Below are 24,249 nucleotides of genomic sequence, written 5' to 3'. Positions count from 1 at the left end.
CTTCTGGAGAGAAATGTTGAGTGCATTGACTAACCTAACCTAACCCATTTAGCATAGTTAGCTCAACTACAGACATTTGCCTCCATTTCACTAGCATTTAATGAACGGAGGAAGAAAAATTACCAACTTATTCATATATTTAACTGCTACCTGTACATTTTACAACACTTAACAACAGTTGAGTCAGTCAGCAGCAGTTCTAACTCACATTCCTCCTGACCTGCCCTATCCCAAGTGAAATTAAAGCTGCAGTATGTAACTTTTATAAAAAAATATTTTTTTACATATTTGTTAAAACTTTTATTATGTTGTGACGGTATGGTATAGAGATAATGTGAAATTTTGATTTCATCTGCTTTCTCCCACTGATATCTAGAAACAACCTATCAGAGTGAGGAGAGATTGTGTCTCTCTACACATGCTACATGAGATCACAATCTCATCCTCCCTCCCCTTGCCCTGTGCTGTGCTGTGCTGTGGCTAGCCATAACAATAAGTTGTTTTGCCACCATTAGAACATTTAGCACTAAGACCCTCCTCCTTGTTCTGATTGGTTGTTTTTGGCCAGAACTTTGCTTTACTTTAGCCAGTAATAGCAGCTCAGGGGGCAGGTGGAGGAGATTGATCTTCTAACAGATTAACTGTCTCATAACAAATTGGCATGACATGATGTCAACATATTAATTAATTAACTTCAGCTTTTTCTAAGCAAGAAGATGTTTTCTCTTTGCAAACCTCCAGTTCTATATGCACACAGTTAACAGACGCATGTAACGTCAAGAAAGTAGTGGACAGAAAATTAACAAATCCTGATTGTGACATCCTTAGTTTTGGAACAAAATTTCATTCCAAAGCATAAAATTTTGTAAATGTTCTGAATAAAATTTGCTAATTTCCAGGTCTGCAATCATCTACAGCATCTCCAAAGGCTGCTGACTGCGGGATTGACGCTAACCTATGAATCGACTGATGATTCAGTAAGTTAAGATGAAATGCTCCATTTAATAATCTTAATACAATTTAATATAAGTTTAAAGGAGAATGTCAGCATTCCAGCTCCAAGTAAACTGATAAAATAAGGCCTGTAATCGTAAACACAATGACAGTTGAAAAAAAAAAAATTATAAATTGTATTTCTTAAGATGTACAACAGTGGTAATTGGCTTATTTCACATGAGTGATATTGCAACAGTGCACATCAAAAAGGAAGCTAAAACATCAATAATTTATATTGAGTCAGAAATTAGTAGATCACTCATGATTTACTAATCATGAATGATTAGTAAGTTGATTAGTAAAATTGAGTCAGAACGGAAGTGTCCCACAACTTCGTTGGAACTTGATGCAGGAGGATAGAGTTAAGGCAGTCTCTGGTCTACGGAAACATCTACAAATACAATTTGAAGATATTTTACGACTTTCAAAGAACTTTTCTTAACAACACGATCTAAATTGGACAAATTCTTCTCTGAATGAGATATGATATTTAAAAATTCTTCTCATTCTTCTCTGAATGAGAAGAATTTCACTATGAAGATACGTGGTATTGTCTTTTGTAGCCATTAATTGATATGCTCGGAAAATAGTAATGTGTTAGCTATCTAAATTACATAACCTTTGTTTTGGAAGTATAACATATTTAGATCAGATTCTTATAGTATAGACAGGGGTTGCTACCCATCACGTAAAATGCAGAATGGAATTTAATTAGGTAGATAAATGTTCTTTCCCTGTGCTGCTGGAGCATCCTGTAGTTTCGATTCACACACCGAATACTCCACCAGCTTCTGAGAAGTCAAACTCTGGCAGTGGAGCTCATCCCGTATTTCAAGTCCTGAAAGATGGCAACTCCAATAAAGAATATAAATAATGTTTGCAACCACCCTTCTGCTGTTAGCTACAAAATTCTGAGTAAGATAAAAGTCACTAATGTGAATGAAATGTTTTCCCCAAATACAGAGTTCAGTAAGGTGACTGAACCTGACACCCCACCCAGGTGTAAAATGGCAGCAAACAGTCTGAGTGGTTAATCCGTCGTTAGTGCAGGATCATGCCATTACAATTTTCTTTTGTGCTGCTTTGGTTTCTGCAATATTAAAAATTATGTTTTTGATCATCCAGAGGTCACCATTCCCCCATGCTGCTCCAAAACAAACCACAGAGAAGTACTTTTGTAGTGCAGGTCCCATTACATTTTTGTTTCACGCTATGGCTGAACCTACTATGGAAAGAGGAACAAGACCACCCCAGATATGGTAGGTTGTTAGGTAGGCTACTATTGACAAAGCAAACAGAGAAATTATAACTCACATCAGAATATGTGAATTATTTGCAGATGGCACTTAAGTCAGTATTTAAAATGCTTTTCTTTCAACAACAAGAAAACAACAATGTGTTGAAAGATGTAAGTGATTTTACATTAATATAGAAGGAGAAACTTTTAACGTTACAGCATTACCATGCAGCAGTGTATATTTTACCTAACTGTGGCTAAAGCACCTGCTAGCTGACTTGCTCTCTGATCTGAAGCTGCTTCTTTTATACACAGAGAATGGTGAATTGACAATGGGTAATAATGGCTATCTAACACATAAATACTGTTATTAGTCTAACCTTTCTTCCTATCCTGCAGACAATGAGTATCTGTGAATTGTTCAGTCAGGTTTCCCGAGGCAAAGTCACACCGCAATCAGATACACTGTTTCAAGTAAGAACAGAAGTTGTCTGATGTAATTGTGAAATGGGCCGATTAACGCCACACTGATTAGAAAAGGAAAGGGAAATAAAGAATTAAAACTTTGTCTTTTGATATAATTTTGATTTGCAGTTATTAATATTGTGCTAATAGTACCACTTACCTGTGCAACTGGGCTATGTCCTGACTAATATCATCAAGCTCCTTGATGCCACTGAACTCCCCTGAACCCACTGAACTAGAGCTGTCCTGTCAACACAGAAAAATAAAAGAAAGGCATAAGAAGCTTTGGAAAGTCAACTTTGATCATAAAACAAAACCAAATGATTAAGAGGCAGTAAACGATATAGAGACTAAGGGACAGAAACAGAGATAGAGAATATATATTAATGCATCAGGAAACAAGCAGTACATATCTTTTTATTAATAAATGGTCACAGAGAGGCAGGAACCGCATTTGTCCTACCAATGAATTTAACCACATTTGTGAAAAATATTAGACTGAAATCTTCAACTCAAGTTCTTTTATTTTAAAGGTGCAACACAGCGCCCTGCCATTTCAAGCAATTTCCTAAAACATAGTCACTCATCCCCAGTATTTCTGTCTTTAGTTGCTAGTCACAAAAACAGATCACCTCATACTTTGCAGCCTGCTTTTCCTTGACACTGTGCAAGCGGGTGGCAGCAAATTCTAAGCAATTCTGTGTGGAACTTAAATGCTCTGAGAGTGATGGGAAGTTTGAAGATTGTGATGGAAAAATATCTCAGGGTGAAGCACATGAAAATACATGAACACCATGAATTTAATATGATATTTAAAAAGCAAGCACATTACAGAATACGGCTATATTGAGGCTCAATGCAGAAAACACACATCCAGAGCGGTCAGATAGCAAGTAGAGTGAAAATAACCTGGAAATAATTGAAGTCACCGAGCTAGATGACCAGCGATGTAAGATACTGGGTTCTGCTCTGCCGTTACGCTTTAGTAAGAAGTAATATTTCACAGACAAAGTGCCATTTAATTTCCACCAGCCAGTATTTTCTAAAAACATTAAACATCTTTTTGAAACTGCAGCATGTAGCTTAAAAAAAGTTTTACCAAAACTTTTGCTATGTTCTAACATGAGATAGTATGAGGACAGAGAAACTTTGAGCTCTTCTTTCTACTCGCTGTGTTCTGCTGGGTCAGACACAACCAGTCAGAGCCAGGTTGTATCTGTCTGTGATCTTGATTTAGTAACTTAACATTGTTTATTTTAATGCAACCCTTGGATGAATGTTTTCTGTTTTACTTGACAATATTTTATATAGGCACTTTGTGAGATTTATTTGACTTTATTTTTGATTGGATTTTTATACATGACAAAATGTAACAGGAGAAAGGAGAGAACATAGTAATACTAAATGGAAAAAAAGAGAAAAAAAAATCATACGGACATTCCAGACACATAGTTTTCTTTTTTATACTTTATTTTTAATCAGATTTTTAAACATGACAAAAGACTACACCACAAGAAAAAAAGAAAAAAAAAAATCAGACGGACATTGAACAGCACTCAGAACAGAGGTCACCAAGGCAGGGGGACAGCAATACGTCGCATCAAAATAAACTGAAACAGACAGCTTTTTGGTGAACAGGTTACAGTAAAGTTTCATAAAGAGTCAAAGAGTTGGGAGGTTTATCCAGAATGACCAGGTCCTGCCACACCGCACAGCACTAAGCCCCAATTACCACGCCGTAAAATAAAGAAATGATAATCAACTTACTTTCAAGTTCCTATATATTAACCATTTCAACCAATATTTGGGATTTTGTTTTCCTGAAGTCTTATGGAGAAGGTAAGCATTTCCATTTCATGAATTTCTTCAACAGAGGCTGAGCAGTCACATAACTGCAGAGAGTTCCCACTAAGCCACTGTTTTGTTATTGATTTCTTTCCTGCTAGCAATAATGATTTTAGAAGGTATTTATCCTCAGAATTGAGTTCAATTGGTAAATTGCTTAGATATATAGTTTTAAGATCATGTTCAATTTCAAAAGAATTTCCCTTATCTCTTTGGCTACCTTTAGCCAATAGGAATGAATGGGCAGCATAGAAAATATGAAAGTGGTCAGCCATCACATTGCCAGATTCAGCTCTGCTGGTCTGAGAAAATGTTCGTTTGGGTGTTGTAAAAAACCTAATTATATTTCCATGAAAAACTCCCTCCAGTGACCTGAGCTAGTGGTGGTAGAGTTTGTTTGTTCAGCCACTCATCCTCCGTCAGCGTTATTCTTGCTTCCCTTTCCCCAGTATTTTTGATATATAATGTAGATGTTTTTATATATTTTCTAAGCACACATAGTGTGGACAGCCTCTTCTTATAAGATTTACCTTTATAAGCATCAATAAAGATATTGATGAGGACCTGATCATCTTTTTCTGATATTTTAATATTCTTATTAAAATGGTGCCTGAGCTGCAAGTATCTGAAAAAGTCTCGTTTGTCAAGTTCACATTTTTCCTGCAGTTGTTGGAAACTTTCTAGATCAGTTCCAGAAGAAATCACGCAGTATGACTTTAGGCCTTTTCTGGTTAGTTGGTTGAATTTTGAATCAAGTTGTGCTGGTATGAAGTCCCTATCATGCTCAACCCATCTTAATAACCTAGTTTTCTTCTATAAAGTGGATTTTGAAACTTTCTAAACCAGATGCTGAGAGGAACTTTTGTGGAAACACACAACTCATCTGCATATATAGTCTTGAGGTGTTTGTCCCCCAGCAAGCCTGCAGAGGGATGTGAATTTGACTTAGTTCTAGTTCTTTCCATTTTGCCTCAGACCCCTCTTCACACCAGTGAGCTGCAGTTGTGCTGCTCTGTAATAATTTTCCAAACATGGGACTGACATTCCTCCTTTATCTCTTGGTAATTGTAAGTTGGTTTCTTGTTCTGCCATATAAACCTGGAGATGATCTGGTTCCACTCATTACTTACTTACTTTCTTTATTCAACAGACTCATGGTCCACAAGATACACATCAACACAACATACAAAACAAGAGAATATAAAAATAAAATACAATAAGTAGTCATAAAATATAAATAGAAATCTTATTAATCTGCTTGGAAGGAATTTCTATTGATAGCGATTGAAAAAGGAACAACAGTTGAGAAAAGATGATCATTTTTAAATCGTTTCTATTCGATGTACAAATCGAGCATCAGGGGAGCCCATTTGTCCAGGTTATTTTTAACTTGACTAAGTTTTTAGTAATATTAACATCTAAATATTTCATGGTTCTTGTTTAATTTATAACCTGAATAGAGTCCAAATTGGTGGAGGCAGGACATGAGGTTAGGCAGACTGGCATCTGGATCAGATAGTCACCAGGATGTCATCAGCGTATAGACATGATTTGTATTCTCTGCCTTTAAATATGATTCCTTTAATTTCTGGGTCTTCTCTAATTGAGCTAGTGGTTCTATAAAAAGTGCAGAGAATTGGGCTCAGAGGACATCCTTGCCTGCATCCTCGTTCCAGCGGTATTGTGCCTGAAAGGCCACAAGTTATTTTGGTTCGGGCTACTGGCGAGCCGTATAATGATTTTAAACAAATTAAGATTGTATTATTAAAGCCAAACCATTGTAGAACTAAATATAAATATTCTCATCGTACACAATCAAAGGCTTTTTCAGCACCAAAACTGATTGCTAAAGATTTCAAATTACTTCTGCTCATAATGTCAAACAAGTGTAACGCTTGCCTCACATTATCCTGTGTACGTCTATTTTTAATAAATCCTGTCTGGTCTGCATCGATCAGTTCGGGGATAGTATTTTATAGTCTATTGACAATTATTGAAGTGAATATTTTATAATCAATGTCCAAGACCGAAATGGGCCTGTATGAGCTACACTCATTTTTATCCTTTCCTGCTTTTGGTATCAGGGATATTATCGCTTGTTTCCAGGATGGTGGAATCTCACCTCCTTTAAGCACATGATTAAAACGGTTTAACAGCAAAGGTGTTATAGGTCTCCTAAAAATGTTATATCATTCAGCTGGTAACCCGTCTCCTCCTGGTGACTTACTTGCTTTCAATTTTGAAATGACTTTGTTGACCTCTGCTGGTGTTATATCTGCAGATATCCACTTATTTTGCTCCTTGCCAATTGAGGGAAGATCCAAACAGTCTAGAAACTGCATTACTGAGGGAAGGTTTGTTCATTCAGGTTGACTATATAAGTTCCTGTAATATATTTCAAATGATTTATGTTTTTCGTCTGGGGAGAAACACATCTGGTTGGAAATGGGATTTTTAATTTTAAAGCTGGATCTGTCTAATTTTTGTTTAAGGCAAATTTGTTTTTTTTGCTTGCAGTCCATTTTCATAAGTTTGTTTAATATATTTGAGATTAAGTATTACTTTGTCATTGAGGTCCACTTTTATTGCAGCTATTTGCTGTATTAAAGTTTGGTTTTTGGTTTGGATATATTGCTGCTCTAAAATGTTTAGATGTTTAGTGAGGTTCAGATTTTTCTTTTTTCTATCTTGATGCCCACATTATAATTTTCCCATGCAGAACTGCTTTTGCCACATCCCATAATATACTTGGAGACATTTCTTCGCTGTTATTAAATTCTACACGTTCTGTAAATTCCCTGTTAATGAATTCCTCAAATTTGTTATCATTCAGCAGAGCTGTGTTAAGTCTCCATATTGTTGTCTTAGGGTGGGAATCTAAATATATTTTCAAATAAACCCCAGAGTGGTCCGACACATTCCTAGTACCAATACTACACTCTAGGACCGTGTGTCTGTCTGCTCTAAATAGGAAAAAATAATCAATTCTTGAGTAAACGCCATGTGGGTGACAGAAAAAGGTGAACTCCTTAGCTAATGAGTGGGATTCCCTCCAGACATCAAATCTTTTTAGTCAGTTTGTGTATATACAGAGATTTATGTTTACATTAGTTTTCTCCTGTTTTCTTAGTTAGGGAGGTAAGTTTTTGTTATTTGGTTTCTTTATTTTCGATTAGGTAAGTTGGTTAACATTTAGATAGTTTCTTTTGTTTGTTGTTTTCGGCATTTAGCTCACTCTGCAGACATCTGCTCCTCTAGCTGTAACAGTTCAGTCTACAAAAAAATACATCTCTTTACAATAAAAAAACATTATAAAATGTTTAATTTTGTGTGTGTTGGTCGCTCGAGATCTGAAGAGGATGGATCACTCGTGTTATGACCTGGACCCCTAGACGGGTCGTAACAAGTGCTGTTTGGTAAATGTGACTGGCCACAACAAAGCCATGAACACGTCTAGTTGGGCATTTTGAATTACTTACAGATTCTGAAAGTCTAAGCTTTCCAATGATGTCAAACACACAAACATAAAAAAAGAAATTGTTCTTTACTACCTAGTGATATCTGCATCAATAACAATTAGGGCTATTTGTGATTTAGAAGCACAATTAAAGAAAAATAGACTTGAGTTCCTTAGCAGAAACAAACATTTTTTTCTGCACCATTAAATATAAAAACAATCCACTCATTTCTATCAATTGTATATAATTAATTGTATCTAATTAATAATTTAATGATTTTAAATCAAATACAAATAACAATAGCTGTTGATGTGAAAGCAGAGCATTATAAGCAAGCAAAGTCATACAAACTAAAAATCTGTTCTAATTGAGTGGAGTCCGACTGCTGACCCTTCAAAGGAACCCAATCACTCGAGAACCTCACATCAACACTCAGTAGCAGCTATGAATCTGCTTCCTCTGATCATAAGTAGTCCTGGAGTTGTTTTCTTTCCCTCAGTATCTGAAGGTTTTCTCTTGAGTGACTGGTTTTAAGCCAGTTTTCAATTTTTACTTTTAATGCAACCTGAAATGAAAATATTAGCCTCTTAACTCATGTATTGCTGTTTTCTTTGTGCATCCTAATGAGAAGAGAGGTGCTGTTACCGCCATTAAGGTATTTTTATGGACTTTATTGAGTTTACCTTAAGTCTTTTACAAGCATATTGGTTGAAATTAAGCTTGTCTGAAAAAGCCTCTGACTGAAGATGCTCTGTTTTCTCAAGACTGTCTTATGAAGAGGAAGGTCAGGTCAGGGTTGTCCATAACTTTCTTGGTTTGATGAACAATCCTTCTTTGCATTATCATCTTCTAAGGGCCCAGCATCTTGCTGCAAACCTTGAGGGATGTTAACTTCCTCAAGAAGAACAGTCTGCTCTGTTCCTTCTGATAGACAGCTTCTCTATTACATCTTCACTCTAGTCCCACAAACTAAATACTGAGGTATTTATATTTCTCAACCAGCTCCACTTCTCCCATGGTGGCAGTCTTTGCATGTAACCTCTCTGATTAGGGTTAATTGAGTAGTAGCATTCCAACAGGTCAGGTTTTCACCTCTCGCCCATTTCCGTCTTGTTCCAGTAGCCCATTTGTCATCAAGGTGTTCTGGTTCCCCAACACCTGACGCAGACTTTGTTTGGCCAGGCGACATCTGAGCCGGCATGATATGCATCTTAGTATCTCTTATGGTATGAGGTAGGCAGTAGCTTGAAGGGTCTTGCCTAAGGACCCAGACTGGATTCGAACCCCGCCCTGTCGGGTGAAAGACTGATGACTTAAGTAATGAGTTATCCAGGACGAAACATCTAAGATCCATAAATACATCAGGGACAAAGCCTCAACAGACAATGTGCTCAATGAATGTCTCAGACAACAGGGAACGGAGGTTGAGGTGCCAGAGATACCATCATGGGAGGACAAGCCCCTACATGGGATGTACCACCAGCAAATAAACCCAAGTGGCTGATATCAGTAAATCCTACCAATGGCTGGAAAAAGCTGGACTCAAGGACAGCACAGAGGCCCTCATCCTGGCCGCCCAGGAACAGGCCCTAAACACCAGAGCAATAGAGGCCCAGATCTACCACACCAGACAAGACCCAAGGTGTAGGTTGTGCAAGGAGGCCCCTGAGACAGTCCAGCACATCACAGCAGGGTGCAAGATACTGGCAGGGAAAGCGTACATGGAACAACATAACCAAGTGGCAGGCATAGTGTACAGAAACATCTGTGCAGAAAATGGACTGGAAACCCCGAGATCAAAGTGGGAAACACCCCCAAAGGTGGTGGAGAACGCCAGAGCTAAGATCCTGTGGGACTTCCAGATCCAGACAGACAAAATGGTAATGGCGAACCAACCAGACATTGTCGTAGTGGATAAACATCAGAGGAAAGCCGTTGTGGTAGATGTAGCAATACCAGCGATTGCAACATCAGGAAAAAGGAGCATGAGAAACTGGAGAAATACCAGGGCCTCAGGGAGAACTGGAGAGGGCCTGGAAGGTGAAGACCACAGTGGTGCCTGTGGTCATCGGGGCCCTCGGGGCAGTAACCCCCAAACTGGAGCAGTGGCTACAACAGATCCCAGGAACAACACAGACATCTCAGTCCAGAAATGTGCAGTCCTTGGCACAGCCAAGATACTGCGCAGGACCCTCAAGCTCCCAGGCCTCTGGTAGAGGACCCGAGCTCAGAGGATAAGAACCACCCGCGGTGGGTGAGAAGGGAATTTTTTTTATGTGTGTGCGCACACGTAACCCAAATTTCGATGGAGCAGTCTATGAAAGGAGTAACTGCAAGGGGGCCTTTAAGCATGACAGACTTGGATCTCATTATCAAAAAAAAAGAAAAATGGTAAAAGTATCAGTGGAAACATGCTTATTTTAAGGAAACTGCTATATTGCCAATTATATTAGTAACTGCAAAGGGAATACTTTTGGGTTTTTTTTTTAATCAAGCAAGTAATTCTTGCTTGAAGTAATTTTGAATCTAAACCTTACCTAAACCTTCCAAGGTAGATTTAAGTTTGTGCTTAACTTTGTTACATAGTTATGAAACAAAGAGGCAAAATATACAGAAGAGCCTGACAAAACTCACCCTTCTGATTTCTGACAGAGCAACCATCTCTGATCCTATTGGAGTCAGATATCCAGACATTGACTGGAGCCAAAAAAGAAAAGGAGAGAGAAAAAAAAGATATTGTTACTGACATACTAAACAAATACAAGAAGTTTTATACATAAAAATGTTTCTAGAAGACATCCTTATTAGAAATGTATCTCTCATGTCTATGAGAATCTTGGGGCAAATTAAGACTGTTGTTGTGATCATAGATAATGGCAAATGGCATATTGAGAACCACACTTTGGCATCAGTCTAAAAAAATACTAACATGCAAAAACTGATATGCAATGTGCACAGAAAGACTCAATTTAAAATACTGCACAGGCTCCACATTATGCCAACACAGAGGGGGTAGGTTAGAGTTAGGTTCTTCTGCCTGTAATAAATGTAATTTAGATCTTGTAGTGTACACGCATATGTTTTGAAAATGTGCACAGACTGAGAAGTTTTTTGAGACGTACAGGGTGATGTAACCTCTGATTGGTTAATGTGTAGAATTAAGACCATTTCACTACATTTTGCCAGCTACAGTGGACATTACTTGTAACACACAGAACACCAAAATGACAGTAATAAGTACACATGGTGCAAGGAAGGCCATCTGGCCATTCTGGATATTATATTTCCTAACAATTGACTGACTAGTATAATGGCCTTTTGAGAATTACCCTACTGTAAAATCTAACATACACCCTACAGTATAACAGTGAGGAATAAAATCAATCAATCAATCAATCAAATTTTATTTGTAGAGCACATTTCAGCAGCAAGGAATTTCAAAGTGCTTTACATCATAAACACAAGAACACAAAGTCATGCATCATGAATAAACAATACATTGTTACATATTACATTTCAAATACAATTCTAAACAGGTGTGTTTTTAGTTGAGATTTAAAGGAAGTCAGGGTTTCTACTGTTTTACAGTTTTCTGGAAGTTTGTTCCAAATTTTTGGTGCATAGATGCTGAAAGCTGCTTCTCCTCTCTTGGTTCTGGTTCTGGGGATGCAGAGCAGAACCAGAACCAGAACCTGAGAGTCTGGAAGGTTGATACAACAACAGCAGATCTTTGATGTATTGTGGTGCTAAACCATTCAGTGATTTATAAACTAACAACAGTATTTTAAAATCTATTCTTTGAGCTACAGGGAGCCAGTGGAGGGACTTTAAAACTGCTGTTATGTCTCTATCTTCCTGGTTTTAGTGAGAACAGGAGCAGCAGCTTCTGGATCAGCTGCAGCTGGATGATTGATTTGTTGGACATGCCTGTGAAGACGCTGTTACAATAATCAATGCGACTAAAGATAAACGCATGGATGAGTTTCTCTAGATCTGGCTGAGTCATTAGTCCTCTAATCCTGGAGATGTTCTTCAGGTGATAGAAGGCCGACTTTGTAACTGTCTTTATGTGGCTCGCAAGGTTCAGGTCAGAGGTCATCACTACTCCCAGGTTTCGGGCTGATCGCTGGTTTTTAGTTGTAATAACTGAAGCTGTGCATTGATTTTAGATCGTTCCTCTTTAGGTCCACTTCATAACAGTCATAAATATTCATGAAGACTTACTCATGTTGACAGGTGTTTTGTCATGTTTATTACATTGTCATGTCAGTTTTATGCACACCCCGTCAGAGTTACAAAAAACATGTGTTTATTTTTTATTAATGAAGATAAATTATTATCAAACATCTTAATATGAAAACATGTTCATATTAAAATCAATGTTCATCTTTTTTCAACTATCCAATATATAAGAAGGAGGGGGGAAGGAGAAAGGGAAGCAGTCACGCCGTCTCAAGTTGATTTATCAGCTTGTTTTGGAATATTATGCTCCTGATATGGGGCGGACTCCATCCTAGTCAGACATCCTTGAGCCTGTTCTTCTGAAGCGTGATCCCGTCGCTGTCCTTGTTGATAAAATAAAAAAGGTTTGCGTGTTTATTAAGATTGCGTCCTCCTTTTCCAAAAAGGTGAAAGCTCTGCCAATAGATCCAGAGGTTATCATGAAGATCACTGAGCTGGTAAAGCAGCTTTTAATCAGCCATTTGTTTATCGAGACCAGCTTGGAGTATTTTTCGGCTCCCCTTTGAGGTGATGGAATTGGACCACTGAGAAATAACTTCATTTTTAATTTTCCTATAGTGTTCAGAAGAATATTAAAGTGCTTTTTCAGAATCTCAGACTTTTGCTTTGCCAGATCGTTGGCTCCACCATGCACAACTAAAGTCTCAATATCTGGCTGATCAGTGGTTACAGAGAGCAGTTTGTTGGTTAAATCAGATACAGTTTTGGAATATTTTTTGGAATATTTTTTGAATTTTTTTTTGATCACCAGGAAAATATTGTACATCACTCTTGTTTTCCTGGGATTGCAAACGTCACTGATTCCCTTTACTGCCTCATCTCCAACAATAAGCACTTTTGGGATACCTTTTGTATTCCTGGTGGTCCATTTGTCCTTTGGAGCTTTGGGGGATGGATGTGTTGGTCTTGCCTCACTGTTGATATTTGAAGGCGAAGTTTCACTCAGAGGCTCAGGCTGGAGTGTAGAAAATCATTTTTTTTGTGGGATTCCGACAGAGTCAGAATGTTTTGAGGCTCGTGCTGGTTGCTTTGTCCCTGGGAGCGGGTCAGCGGGGTCGGTGGAGGTGTTTTGGTTGCAGCTGCTTATTTATCTTTCTTTGGCAGAGCAGGCGTTGAAGTAGAAGGCGGTTTCGGCTCAGAGACGGCCACGCTGATTCGTCCAGGTACGGGGTTCTCCCTGATAGTCGTCTCAACAGATCCGCAATGCGAGACTCCCGTTTCGGCTTGGCACCCAGAGCATTCCAGGGTGAGCTGCTCGGTGCAGGGCGCACAATCTCCGCTGATTTGAGGAAGGGTTGTCTCATTTCCATAGGTAGCGTTGATCTCAAAGTTCACCTCCAGCAGTTTTTTAATCTTCATTTCTATAGACTGAAGTCGTAAAATACTGCTCATGTCCCTGGGGTCAGCCGGAGGCAGTTTGCTCTGGTTTAACTTGGAGGTACAGAAAAGTAAGCTAAAAATTAAAGCTGCAAGCAGCCTCGAACGGCCCTCGCAGCCAAGCGCCGCTCCCCCAAAAAGCCAATTCATTTGGAGGGAGAATCGTAATAATAAGAAACAGTAGGAAAGCAATAGGCCTTCGCAGCGCTTAGCTGCTCGGGCCTAATAAAAGTAAGAAAATCCCCCAGTCCTTAGGTTTGGAGTGATCCAGTTAAGATGTCAATAATGTAAATATAACTATAAAAACTCACTTTAAAAATAATTCACAGGCAGAATTATCAGTAAGGACGAGAGAGAGCAGGATGAGCTGTTCCTCCTTCAGCAGTCAAATCAAAAATATGGACACCACTCATAGACAGACTCAGTAGGCCTAGATGAACAACCCAAACAGCCCAGTATACTCCATTAAATATTATAAATAGATTAAAAATTTTCTAAGGAAGCCCAGCATGACTTGTAGCATTCACTCCTGTTAGTCAATGCAGCTGGCATGGATTGCTGTATGCCCTGGGTATGATACCAAGCATTCATGTAGTAGTTATAGTCATCAATGCTATAACTAGCAAATGTGTATGCATTTGTTGTGAGAATCTCAAATATATCTTATTAAAACAAAACTGTAAGAGCCAAATATGTGTATTTTTGGGTGTTTGGTCACTAGATGGAGCTGCGGCCTCAAGTATATGAGCCAAGGGACGGCAGGTCTTGAGCCCATAAGGGCATACAAGTTTTTGACCACTGTGACAGAGTCATTGTTAATGCTGTTGCTGTGTATTGTTCACAACTGGTTTCATCTGAATAGAATAAATTCTCAATTTGGACTCCAAAGAAGACCCTTGGGATTGACTTTGCATAGTACAACAGGTACAACGTCAGCTGTTCAGCATGTCATAATAAAGCAGCAACGGATTAATACTGAACTAGTGCACTATTAACTGGCTAGTACTGTCCTTCCTCTTTTTGGACTTTGTGATGATGACACCACAAAGCGCAATTGGGGGCAAAGCAGACTGAAACAGTTGGAGCTGCTAAGGGCTAGTAAAGTGTCTGTAAGCTAGATTAGTGCTACAGAGCTGAAGCACCAGGCTGCGGACTGCGGCAGCCGAGGGCCAGATGGACACGGTGGCAGCCAGTTAGTGAGCGAGGAGGACCGGATCGTGGCAGGGCATTGTGAATTGGATCACAGAATGTCAACAGGCACCCAACGAGTATTTGTAGTGCTACACCATTGATGGCCATTTTTGTGTGTGTGCACAATACTTTGGTAATTGCAGCATTTAAATAATGAGGCTCTTTAACAGCTTTTTAGGCTCCCAGAGCATTCCAGGGTCTTTAGGAAGATCTTTAATCGGTCCCTGTCTCAGGTCACAATCCTAAACAAATCACCTATCACCTGCCTGAACGACTGCCAACCAGTGGCTCTCACCCATTGATGAGTCACATCTTGCCGTTCATTTCTCGCACCTTTGACACACACCAGTTTGCTAACAGAGCTAACAGGTCGACTGAGATGCTGCTGCCACTTTCCTGCATGCTGTATTTTCCCACCTGGAGTACCGGAAGAGTCACGCATCCTCTTCCATTGAATTCAGCTCTGCCTTTCAGTACCATCCTCCCTGACAGACTGGTGTGCAAACTGTCAGACCTAGGAATGCCCTCTTCCACCTGTTGCTGTATTCAGGACTTCCTGATGAATAGCAAACAAAAAGTCAGACTGGGCCTCCATACCTCTTCAGCTATCAGCACTGGCTCTCCCCAGGGCTGTGTGCTGAGCCCTCTGCTCTTTACGCTGTACACACGATTGTGTTTCAGTCCATCACAGTACCACCCTTCTTAAATTTGCAGATTACACAACTGTAGTGGTTCTTGTCTCGGAGGGGAGGGGGGATTGAGTGTGCCTGAAGGCAGTTTCATCCACCCCATGCTATGGAGTGACTCACAGCATGATACACAGACAACAACTTCATTCTTAACAGGACAAAGACCAAGGGTCTCATGGATTTTAGTACAAGTAAAGGAGACAGTCAACCACTACTCATCTCCGACGAGCCAGTGGAGAAGTTGTCAAACTTCTGTTTCCTGGGAGTTCATATCATGGATGTCCTGGCCTGGGATATAAACACTATTAAAGCCTCAGACTATCCATCAATCCATTGTACACCCTTGTCTCTATTGGAGTCAGGAGGTGCTGGTGCCTGTCTCCAGCTAATGGATCGGGCGAGAGGCAGGGTCACCGTGGACAGGGCACCAATTTGTCGCAGGGCAACACAGAGCTAACAGGACAAACAATCAAGCAGACACACTCTGCTTGATTGTTTAATTTATAGAGACCAATTAACCTGACAGCCATGTTTTGGGGGCTTTTTTGTGGTAGGAAGCCGGAGTGCCTGGAGGGAACCCACGCATGCACACTCCATGTAGAAAGACCCTGGGCCAGGAATCGAACCCACGACCTTCGTGCTGCAAGGCAACAGTGCTACCAACTGCACCACTGTGCAGCCCTCCTCAAAATATAGCAAATTGATGTATCCTATTACTGATTGGTTTTAACATGAATGTTTTCATACTCTTGTTGGAGTTGATGTTTACAATATTTGGTACTAAAATTAGCACATTTTAAGGTAGATTTTTGAGGCTAACTTTACTTAGAATAGAATCAGATGAAAATTTAGTGTTATTTACTTACAGGTATGGGAGTTCCTCTCTCTGATGGAGGTATCATGTCAACAGTGAGGACTTGGGGTGGGTCAATACCCTTGCCTACTTTCTGATGGATGAGATGCATCGCAAGGGCAAACTGCTCCCTGTTCAGTTTGCCTATCTGTCTTGTATCTGCCAAAGACCTGCAGAGCAGAAGAATACATAGCTAACAAAATTACATTTATTTTACTCAGAATTGCTGTGCATGCCAACAGAAAATAACAAGGATCACCCAAGTGATTCCAGTTACTTCAGGTGCAATTTGTGTCATTGTGGAAGTTTGGGTTAGAATATAAAGCTATGTAAAAAAAAAATAAAAAGTGTAATAATAACAGTCATCCCAACACTGTTAGAAAACCTCTAAAATCAAGAGAGTACTTTAACTTACTTTCTATCTCTACTTTTGACCCTTTAGCTGGCTTTTGAACATGTCATGTGTGGTTATCAAGGGCTAATAGATATACACAGTCTTATACTCGTCCTCGAAGTGGCCGTCGCAAGTTAGAGCCCCATCCAAGTTACCTTTTCTTTCTCATTACCTACTTTCCTGTCCTAGCACTTTGAAATAAAGGCCACTAAAGCCAAAAAATAAAAAATAAACAAAAAACTACACAAAACAAAGTTCATTCATATCCACTTTGGTGCAAGATGGTGCATGTGTGATTTAGAGCCAGCCATATGCGAACAGCTAGAGATTGAAATTTGCTATTCTGCTGCTCTGACATTCCAGTCACAAGACAAAGTGGACGAAAGGATGCAGCATCATAATGTTCTTTCATCTAACAGGTTGAAATCTATATGAATCAGAGTAAAAGGAAGATGACCAAAGGTAAAATAAGTGATTTTACCTTGGGATGGGGTTAAGATGATGTCACCATTTGACCAAGTGAATGTGTTGGGCACTGGTTTGCTATGACACCCAGAACGTTTGTGTGGAAGCTACTTTACTCCAGAGGATACATGTCAAATGGTTAGATTTAGAGGCTTGGCTGTACTCACATAGTGTAATGCTGCAAAAAACTTTTGATAACGTTTGATCATCAGAAGTTCAAGACTGTGATGAGTAATTGGGAAGTCTGCAGGTAAAACGTTGCAGCAGTAGATCACCAAGATCCAAACAAGCTGACTGCCTGTTGGGTTTGGACCACCAATCCAAGAGACTTTTTTGTGGGACCTGACAAGTTACACGTGTAATTTCATGCTCCTTGGTCAAGGCATAGATAGGGGCTGTTTTTTTTTTTTGGTGTTGTTTTTTTTTCTAGGGAGTGCTGTGGAAGAATTAGGCCACGCCCACCAAATATCACACTGCATTCCTGTGAGGGGCTGGATTAGGAACGATCATGGTGGGTTTTATCTGCTTTGTCATATGTCAAAACAAGGTTTTGATCAATTTTAATCCCCTTCCCTCAACTCCATACTGAAGCTGACAAGCTCAAAATATAAACAAATCAAATACAGGTATTAAGATTAAAAATAATAAAATTTTTATATTTGTTTTTCAGACAATCAGAGGCTTAAGATTAAGTGAAAAAATAAAATACTTTTGGCGGGATCTACCTATTAACCGAGTTTCAGAACTCTTGAATGTACAGTAGTCAATGTGACACTGTAAAGACCCCTAAACTAAGGGGGATTTAACTGAAATCCAACAATTACTTGTGGAGAACAAGTTTTGGTGAAGTTTGGTGATTTTTTCGAATATGTTTAGGCCTCCAAAAAAAGCTCATAATATGGCAGAATAAGCAACAAGTTCAGGTAGGTTTGTAGATTTTATAAGCTCTTTTCAATTTGGTTAATATGTTTCAACTGAACAGACAAACAAAAACCAGCAGAACATCATTCTTCTAATTCTGAGAAGCTAAGAATTGTAGAATTAAGGTAAAAATACACCATCAGGTTAACATTAATTGGCACAACTAGCTCGGCTGTAATACTACAGCATAGTTAGAAGTACGTCAGATCAGAAATATCCCAAAGCTAAAAATAGTCAAATTCTATTCTAGAATAATACTAACTATTTTAAGGAAGCAGAGCAAACATCTTTGATTCCGGTTTGCTAAGAAAAGCTCAGATTTGAGACAATTACCTGGTTAAGCTGCCAACCATCATATTTCATTCCCCATCAACACGGAAATGTAAAATCTGCATATTTTGGTGTTGTCTTAACTGTATAAGTACTCTCATGCAGCATGTGATGGCATATTTATGTTTTTAGATGCTGAATTTTGCATGTTAACGGCTGTATTTTGATTTTGAAAACCCAGAGCTTAATAATCTATTTATTATAGTGTAAAAAGATAGGGAGTGTAAAATATGTATTAAAGAATCTGGACTTTACTGCACTGTTCTTGATAACAGTGCAGCTTTTCTTTATTACGCCACCATCACCTTTTCATTGTGGCAAAGGTGGAGGCAGTTCACCCTGCCACCATCTCCACCTTACTGGTTCGATGCCCACTCAACTCACCTCTGTCATTGTGTCCATGCATAAGACACTTCACCAGCATTGCCTGGTGGTAGAGGTCAGAGGGCCTGGTGGTGTCAGTGCATGACAGCCTCACTGTCATATCAGACTACCCCGGGGCACCTGTGGCTATTTTCCAGTAGCTTGGCACCATCAGGGCGTGAGTGTGTGCATTAATGGGTGAATGACTGTAGTTTGGAGTGGTTTGGGATCCTCTGGACTTGGTAATGAGCTGCACAAGTACAAAACCAATTAATTACAAAGAAGTGTAAAGATGCACCTTGGAGAACCTTTGCAATAAATCTGTGTTCTGAAGGAGAAAACGAAAAAGCCATAAAGGGTTATGTTATCATAGATGAGCAGAGTAACAGATCTCTGGCACACTCAAATTTCTTCGATGCATTTAGTGCTCAAGGCCCAGCTGCTTCTTACTCACTGAAGACTTGCTCTGAATGTCTGAAAATACAGGAAGAATAGCTTCAGGCTTCTGTAAAGAGTCAATGAATGGTAAAACAGTACAGCTACAAAGTCTGCTGGAGTGTAACAAGATACCAGACAACAGAGCAAAAATTCCAACACTGAGTGCTGCTCTTCAGCATGAACATGAACAAACCCTGCACCAAACTTCACCAAAGGTGCGATTCATGCAGCCGATATCTGGATTATTGGTATGAAGAGATTGGTTAGCAATGTCCTTTATCATTGTGTCACATGTTGAAAGCTCCACAACAAAAGACGGCTGACCTGCCAGCAGGTCATCTCTCCATTTAGTCAAATTGGATTGGATGTGTTTGGCCCATAGAATGTTGTTGCAAGGGTATCTGTATATTTAATGTCACCTGTCGGGTCCTAGTCTTATGTGTCACACCAGTCTGCTGTCAGCTGTCTATTCATTTGCCAGTTTGCTACCAATGTTGAGCCTAAACCTTCCACTCAGCTGTGCTGCCTGGATTTTAGATTTGTGTTTCACCATTAAATCTCCATATTTTTTCTACAACCTGGGTTCACTGCATTCTGTCTCACTACTCTTGACAAAGAGTTGTGGTCTAAGTGATCCAGTTATACTGCGGAATATGTTTTTTTCAAATCAGTTTTTTCACATGAGGGCTCTGGGGATAACTTTTCACAAGTAAGATGGACATATTATTATTTATGTTTTGTGAATAGAATATTACTATATACTACATACTATACTGAATGTATGTCCATCAGCGAAATGCCAGACATATTAGCTATCGTGCTTGGTGTAATACTGGGGTTCAGCACCACTATAAAGGCTATATTTTAAAAAGTTTTAATTATTCCCCAACATTGATTTAGATTATCTGACACCAGACCTTACCTTAGAAATAAGACAATATGCTATATTGGAAGAAAGTGGTCGACCACTCCAAGACAGCAGCCCTACATTTTGCCAACGACACATGGGAATATGTCCATGCATTTCTATACAATACAGACCAAAGGTTTGTACACAACCTTCTCATTCAAAGTGTTTCCTTTATTTTCATGACTATTTATAAGGCAAGAAAGCCACTTATTAACCTGACAGGTCACACCTGTGAAGTGAAAACCATTTCAGGTGACAACCTCTAGAAGCTCATCAAGAGAATGCAGAGTGTGTGGAAAGCAGTGATCACAGCAAAAGGTTGTTGCTTTGAAGAAATTACAATATAAGGCGTATTTTCAGTTGTTTTACACTTTTTTGTTTAGTACATATTGTATTTCCACATGTGTTAATTCATAGTTTGATGCCTTCAGTGTGAATCTACAATGTCAATAGTCATGAAAATAAAGGAAACTCATTGAATGAAAAGGTGTGTCCAAACTTTTGGTCTGTACTGTACATAGCCATTTCACCCTCTCCAGGCAGATGTTGCAGATTTGCAACAGCTCAGTGCTACTTAGCTAATCTTTGCAAGTAATTTGAGCCTGAGAGGGTTAAATAAATTATGAACTTGTACTTTGAAAGATTTCTTATATGCCAAAACGTTTTCAATTAATGTGTTCTTAAAACTGTACTTTCATATCATTTACCTGAATATCCAGAAAAGCTAGCCAATTCTGATATAAACTTCACAATATTCTACTATAAAATATTGACTTTATGTGAAACATGATTGCACATATAAGCTAAACACAACAGGAATAATTAAGTTTAACTGTAATGAAATGCAGACAAATCCTTTTGTTATAAAAACATGCCGATAAGGAAGTGTGTGCAGCTTTTTTGTTCCTGGTTCCACAAATCAGTCAAGGAGAACAGCTTGTCCTGTCCAAATCTCTTTATACTTGGTCAGAAGATGTTCCAATGTCGCTGAGAAGATTCTTTCATGCATGTGTTGTGTATGTTCTCGAGCGTAATATATTAAAACGCATCTGAAAAAAGACAAAGCAATGGAGGTAGGGCTTTCCCAGTTGTATCTTTTCACTTCTTAGTAATTAGTGAAAAGTTGCAGTTTTATTGAAAAAGCTACAAAACTAGATCCAGATTATTTAGTACAAACTTTGCAGCCCCAATCTCTGCAATTAGACATACTTTATTAACTCGCATTAAAATCCAAACTACAAAAGTAAACAGAGCACCTATAAAAACTTGCAACCATAATTAACAGAGTTAGCACTACTAACTGTTAACTATTGTCACTGATTACAGTAGTTAATACAGTAGTCTTGTAATCAAGACTTGTAATCAGCAAGTCTTTCCAATTAATATTACTCTGACTGAGCATTTTTAGCTTAATTTGAAATTTCTCAGAGTAAGCAGAGTGATTTATCTCTATTCTAAAGTATTCGATTGCTGCAGTTACCCCTTTTCCTGATGTACTTTTCCTACCACATTTTCTAATTCCTCTTAATTTTCCATAAATTTGCTTGGATTCAGCACTCTTTTGTAGGATATGCTCTTTGTGGAGGGTGCCAGTGGCTGCTTTCTGGATATCTGTCAAGTCTTCTGTCTTCCTTATGATTGTGTGAACTCCTAAAACCATTTAGAGGCTCAAGGACCCTTTGCATGTGTCTTCAATTAATCTTAATTGAATAACCCTAATACTACCTAATGGATGTTATACCATGGATTTGAATATTTGAATAATTCTTTAATAAATTAGTAAACTGTATCAAAACTGCAAAAAATTGAGGCTTACTGGTTTTCATTCAAAATAATCTATGGAATAATTTCTGACAAAAAATGAACTTTTTCATAATATTCTTTTTTGGGGGGCGTGACCGTATGATAGTTGTATACTACAAGTTTGACTGAATTGTTAGGAAAAAAACTGAGAATGCAAGAACATATGACTTAAAGTCCCAACCAGTAATCAAAATTTTATCTTCTTACATGTGGACAGGTTTTCAGGTTTTAAGATAACATTTAAACAGTTATTTGCCACAGTGGAATTTTTTGGTAGATAGGGCTGGACTGCCGGTGTCTATTCAATTTTCAAACACACAATAGCGACCACCTATTCTTACCATATATGTGCAAGGATGTTCTGAGAAAGTCCAGATTGAATGAAGATATCCTTTACTTCCTGTCCACTGACAAAGCCATCCAGATCTGCATCCATCTTCAGAAAGATGTCATCATAGCGACCACGTTCTGACAATGGCACCACCCAGTTGAGTGAATGCTAAAACATGAAAACATGCATGTAACTTCATATCTTGTGATCTTTTGAACTTCTAATTGTCAACCAGTCAAATACCCTGTTTTGAGGTTATACATACAGAACAAAACAATAACTAAAGTTCACAACTATTTAGAAAAGTCTAGTATTTCAAATAGTATTTCAAATAAAATAACCTGAAGGAGCATTATTATAACTGTTCCATTCAACTGTTATGAAAATGCTATATATTTGTAAAATATGACTTGAAAGAAATTTGACACCTTAAAATTTAAAAACTCCTGCTTCTTTTGAAACCCCCACATACAGAAAGTCACCACCACACTGCTCATCTATTAATCCTTTCACAACAATTTTACCAGCATTTCATCAAGAAGTAGCTCTTATAATCATCTGTTGTAATGATCCAGCTCAAGGAGGAGATGTACCTTGGTCCACCCAGGTGTTTTGCACAGCTGAATGGCTGCCACATGAGATTAAAAGATATTGTAAACATGCATGAACGAATCAAAGTAACATGGCAGGTGCAGCCCTTCTCAAAATTATTGGCACCCGTTCAAGTTTTGCATAACTGAGTGAATATGTTCAGAAATAAATGGAAATGTTCAAAATGTTTATTTAGCAGGATCTTTTAGTCAGACGTCCAGAGCATTTTAAAGTAATTAATTTGCAAAATAGATATTTTAATTCCATAGGACAAAACAGAATACCAGAATGTGCACTAATATTGACATCATAACTTAATATTTGGTTGTACTCTTTGGCAGCAATGACAGCCTCTGGATGTTTCTTATATCCATCTATAACATTCTATAACAAATTCTCAAGTGGCATTTTCTCCCACACTTCTTTTGCAGTTTGCTCAAGCTGTTGAACATTTGACGGGTTCCTTTCTCCAATGGCAGATTTCAGCTCCACCCAAAGATTTCCAATTTGAATGGGAGCAGGACTCATTGCTGGCCATTTTAAAAGTCCATTTTTTCCCTTTCAACCATGCCTGCATGCTTTTGGAGGTGTGTTTTGGGTCGTTATCTTGCCAGGACCCAGGATCTTCACCTTACACCAAGTTTCCTTACGCTGGGCAAGACATTTTGCTCTGGAATTGCTTGATTATCTTATGATTTCATGATGCCTGTGATATGGTCAAGGCCTCCACGACCAGATGCTACCAAGCAGCCCCATAGCATTATGGATCCTCCACCATCCTTCCTTAAAGACTTCATTGCACCATCTGTAATCATACTGTTTGTGTGAATAACAAAAAAATGTTACTTTATTTTGAAAAACTACCACCCGGCATAACACCAGCTCCTGCCTGTCCAGCTAAGCCAAGGGTTACGCAGCTAGAGTTGATTATTATGTAATACACTCAGCAGCCACTTTATTAGGTACATTTTGCTAGTACAGGGTTGGACCCCCTTTTGCCTTCAGAACTGCCTTAATCCTTCGTGGCATCCTTCTGCGCACACATCAACAGCTATTGTTATTTTTATTTTATGTAAAATTATTTAATCATGAACATGGTAAATAAATACAATTTGTAGAAATCGGTAGATATTTTTCATACCTTATGGTGCAGAAGAGGATTTTTGTTTCTGTAATTTGCAGTATTTAGACTTAGACTCGTACTTTATTGATCTCTTGGGAAGACTCCCTCAGGAAATTGAACAAATTTGAACAAATATTAATTCCTCCTCCTATTTCCCAGTTATTTTATATTACAATTAGCATTCCTAATTGCACTTTCTGATCCATTTGACAGAAGGTTTATTGCAG

The 24,249-nt window shown here is 38.6% G+C and overlaps 1 protein-coding gene across 9 annotated transcripts in view; it reads right to left on the bottom strand.

The window, feature by feature from the left end:
- LOC129354663 (epidermal growth factor receptor substrate 15-like 1) overlaps positions 1–24,249 on the bottom strand; it is a 126,524-nt gene that overhangs the window by 47,635 nt on the left and 54,640 nt on the right. For all 9 annotated transcript variants that reach the window (XR_008605176.1, XM_055024137.1, XM_055024134.1 and 6 more), the window contains 4 exons: positions 22,319–22,476; positions 16,367–16,523; positions 10,636–10,698; positions 2,859–2,944 (listed from right to left, as the gene is read on the bottom strand). Coding sequence is in view for 8 of the 9 variants with exons in the window: in XM_055024137.1 (XP_054880112.1) it covers positions 2,859–2,944; positions 10,636–10,698; positions 16,367–16,523; positions 22,319–22,476 (464 nt within the window). In the remaining variant the exon portion in view is untranslated. The remainder of the gene's footprint in view (positions 1–2,858; positions 2,945–10,635; positions 10,699–16,366; positions 16,524–22,318; positions 22,477–24,249) is intronic.

This window comes from Poeciliopsis prolifica, unplaced genomic scaffold (assembly GCF_027474105.1).
Source record: "Poeciliopsis prolifica strain line A6 unplaced genomic scaffold, Auburn_PproV2 SCAFFOLD115, whole genome shotgun sequence".
Lineage (NCBI taxonomy): Eukaryota > Metazoa > Chordata > Actinopteri > Cyprinodontiformes > Poeciliidae > Poeciliopsis > Poeciliopsis prolifica.
This window is presented reverse-complemented; position numbering and strand designations above follow the sequence as displayed.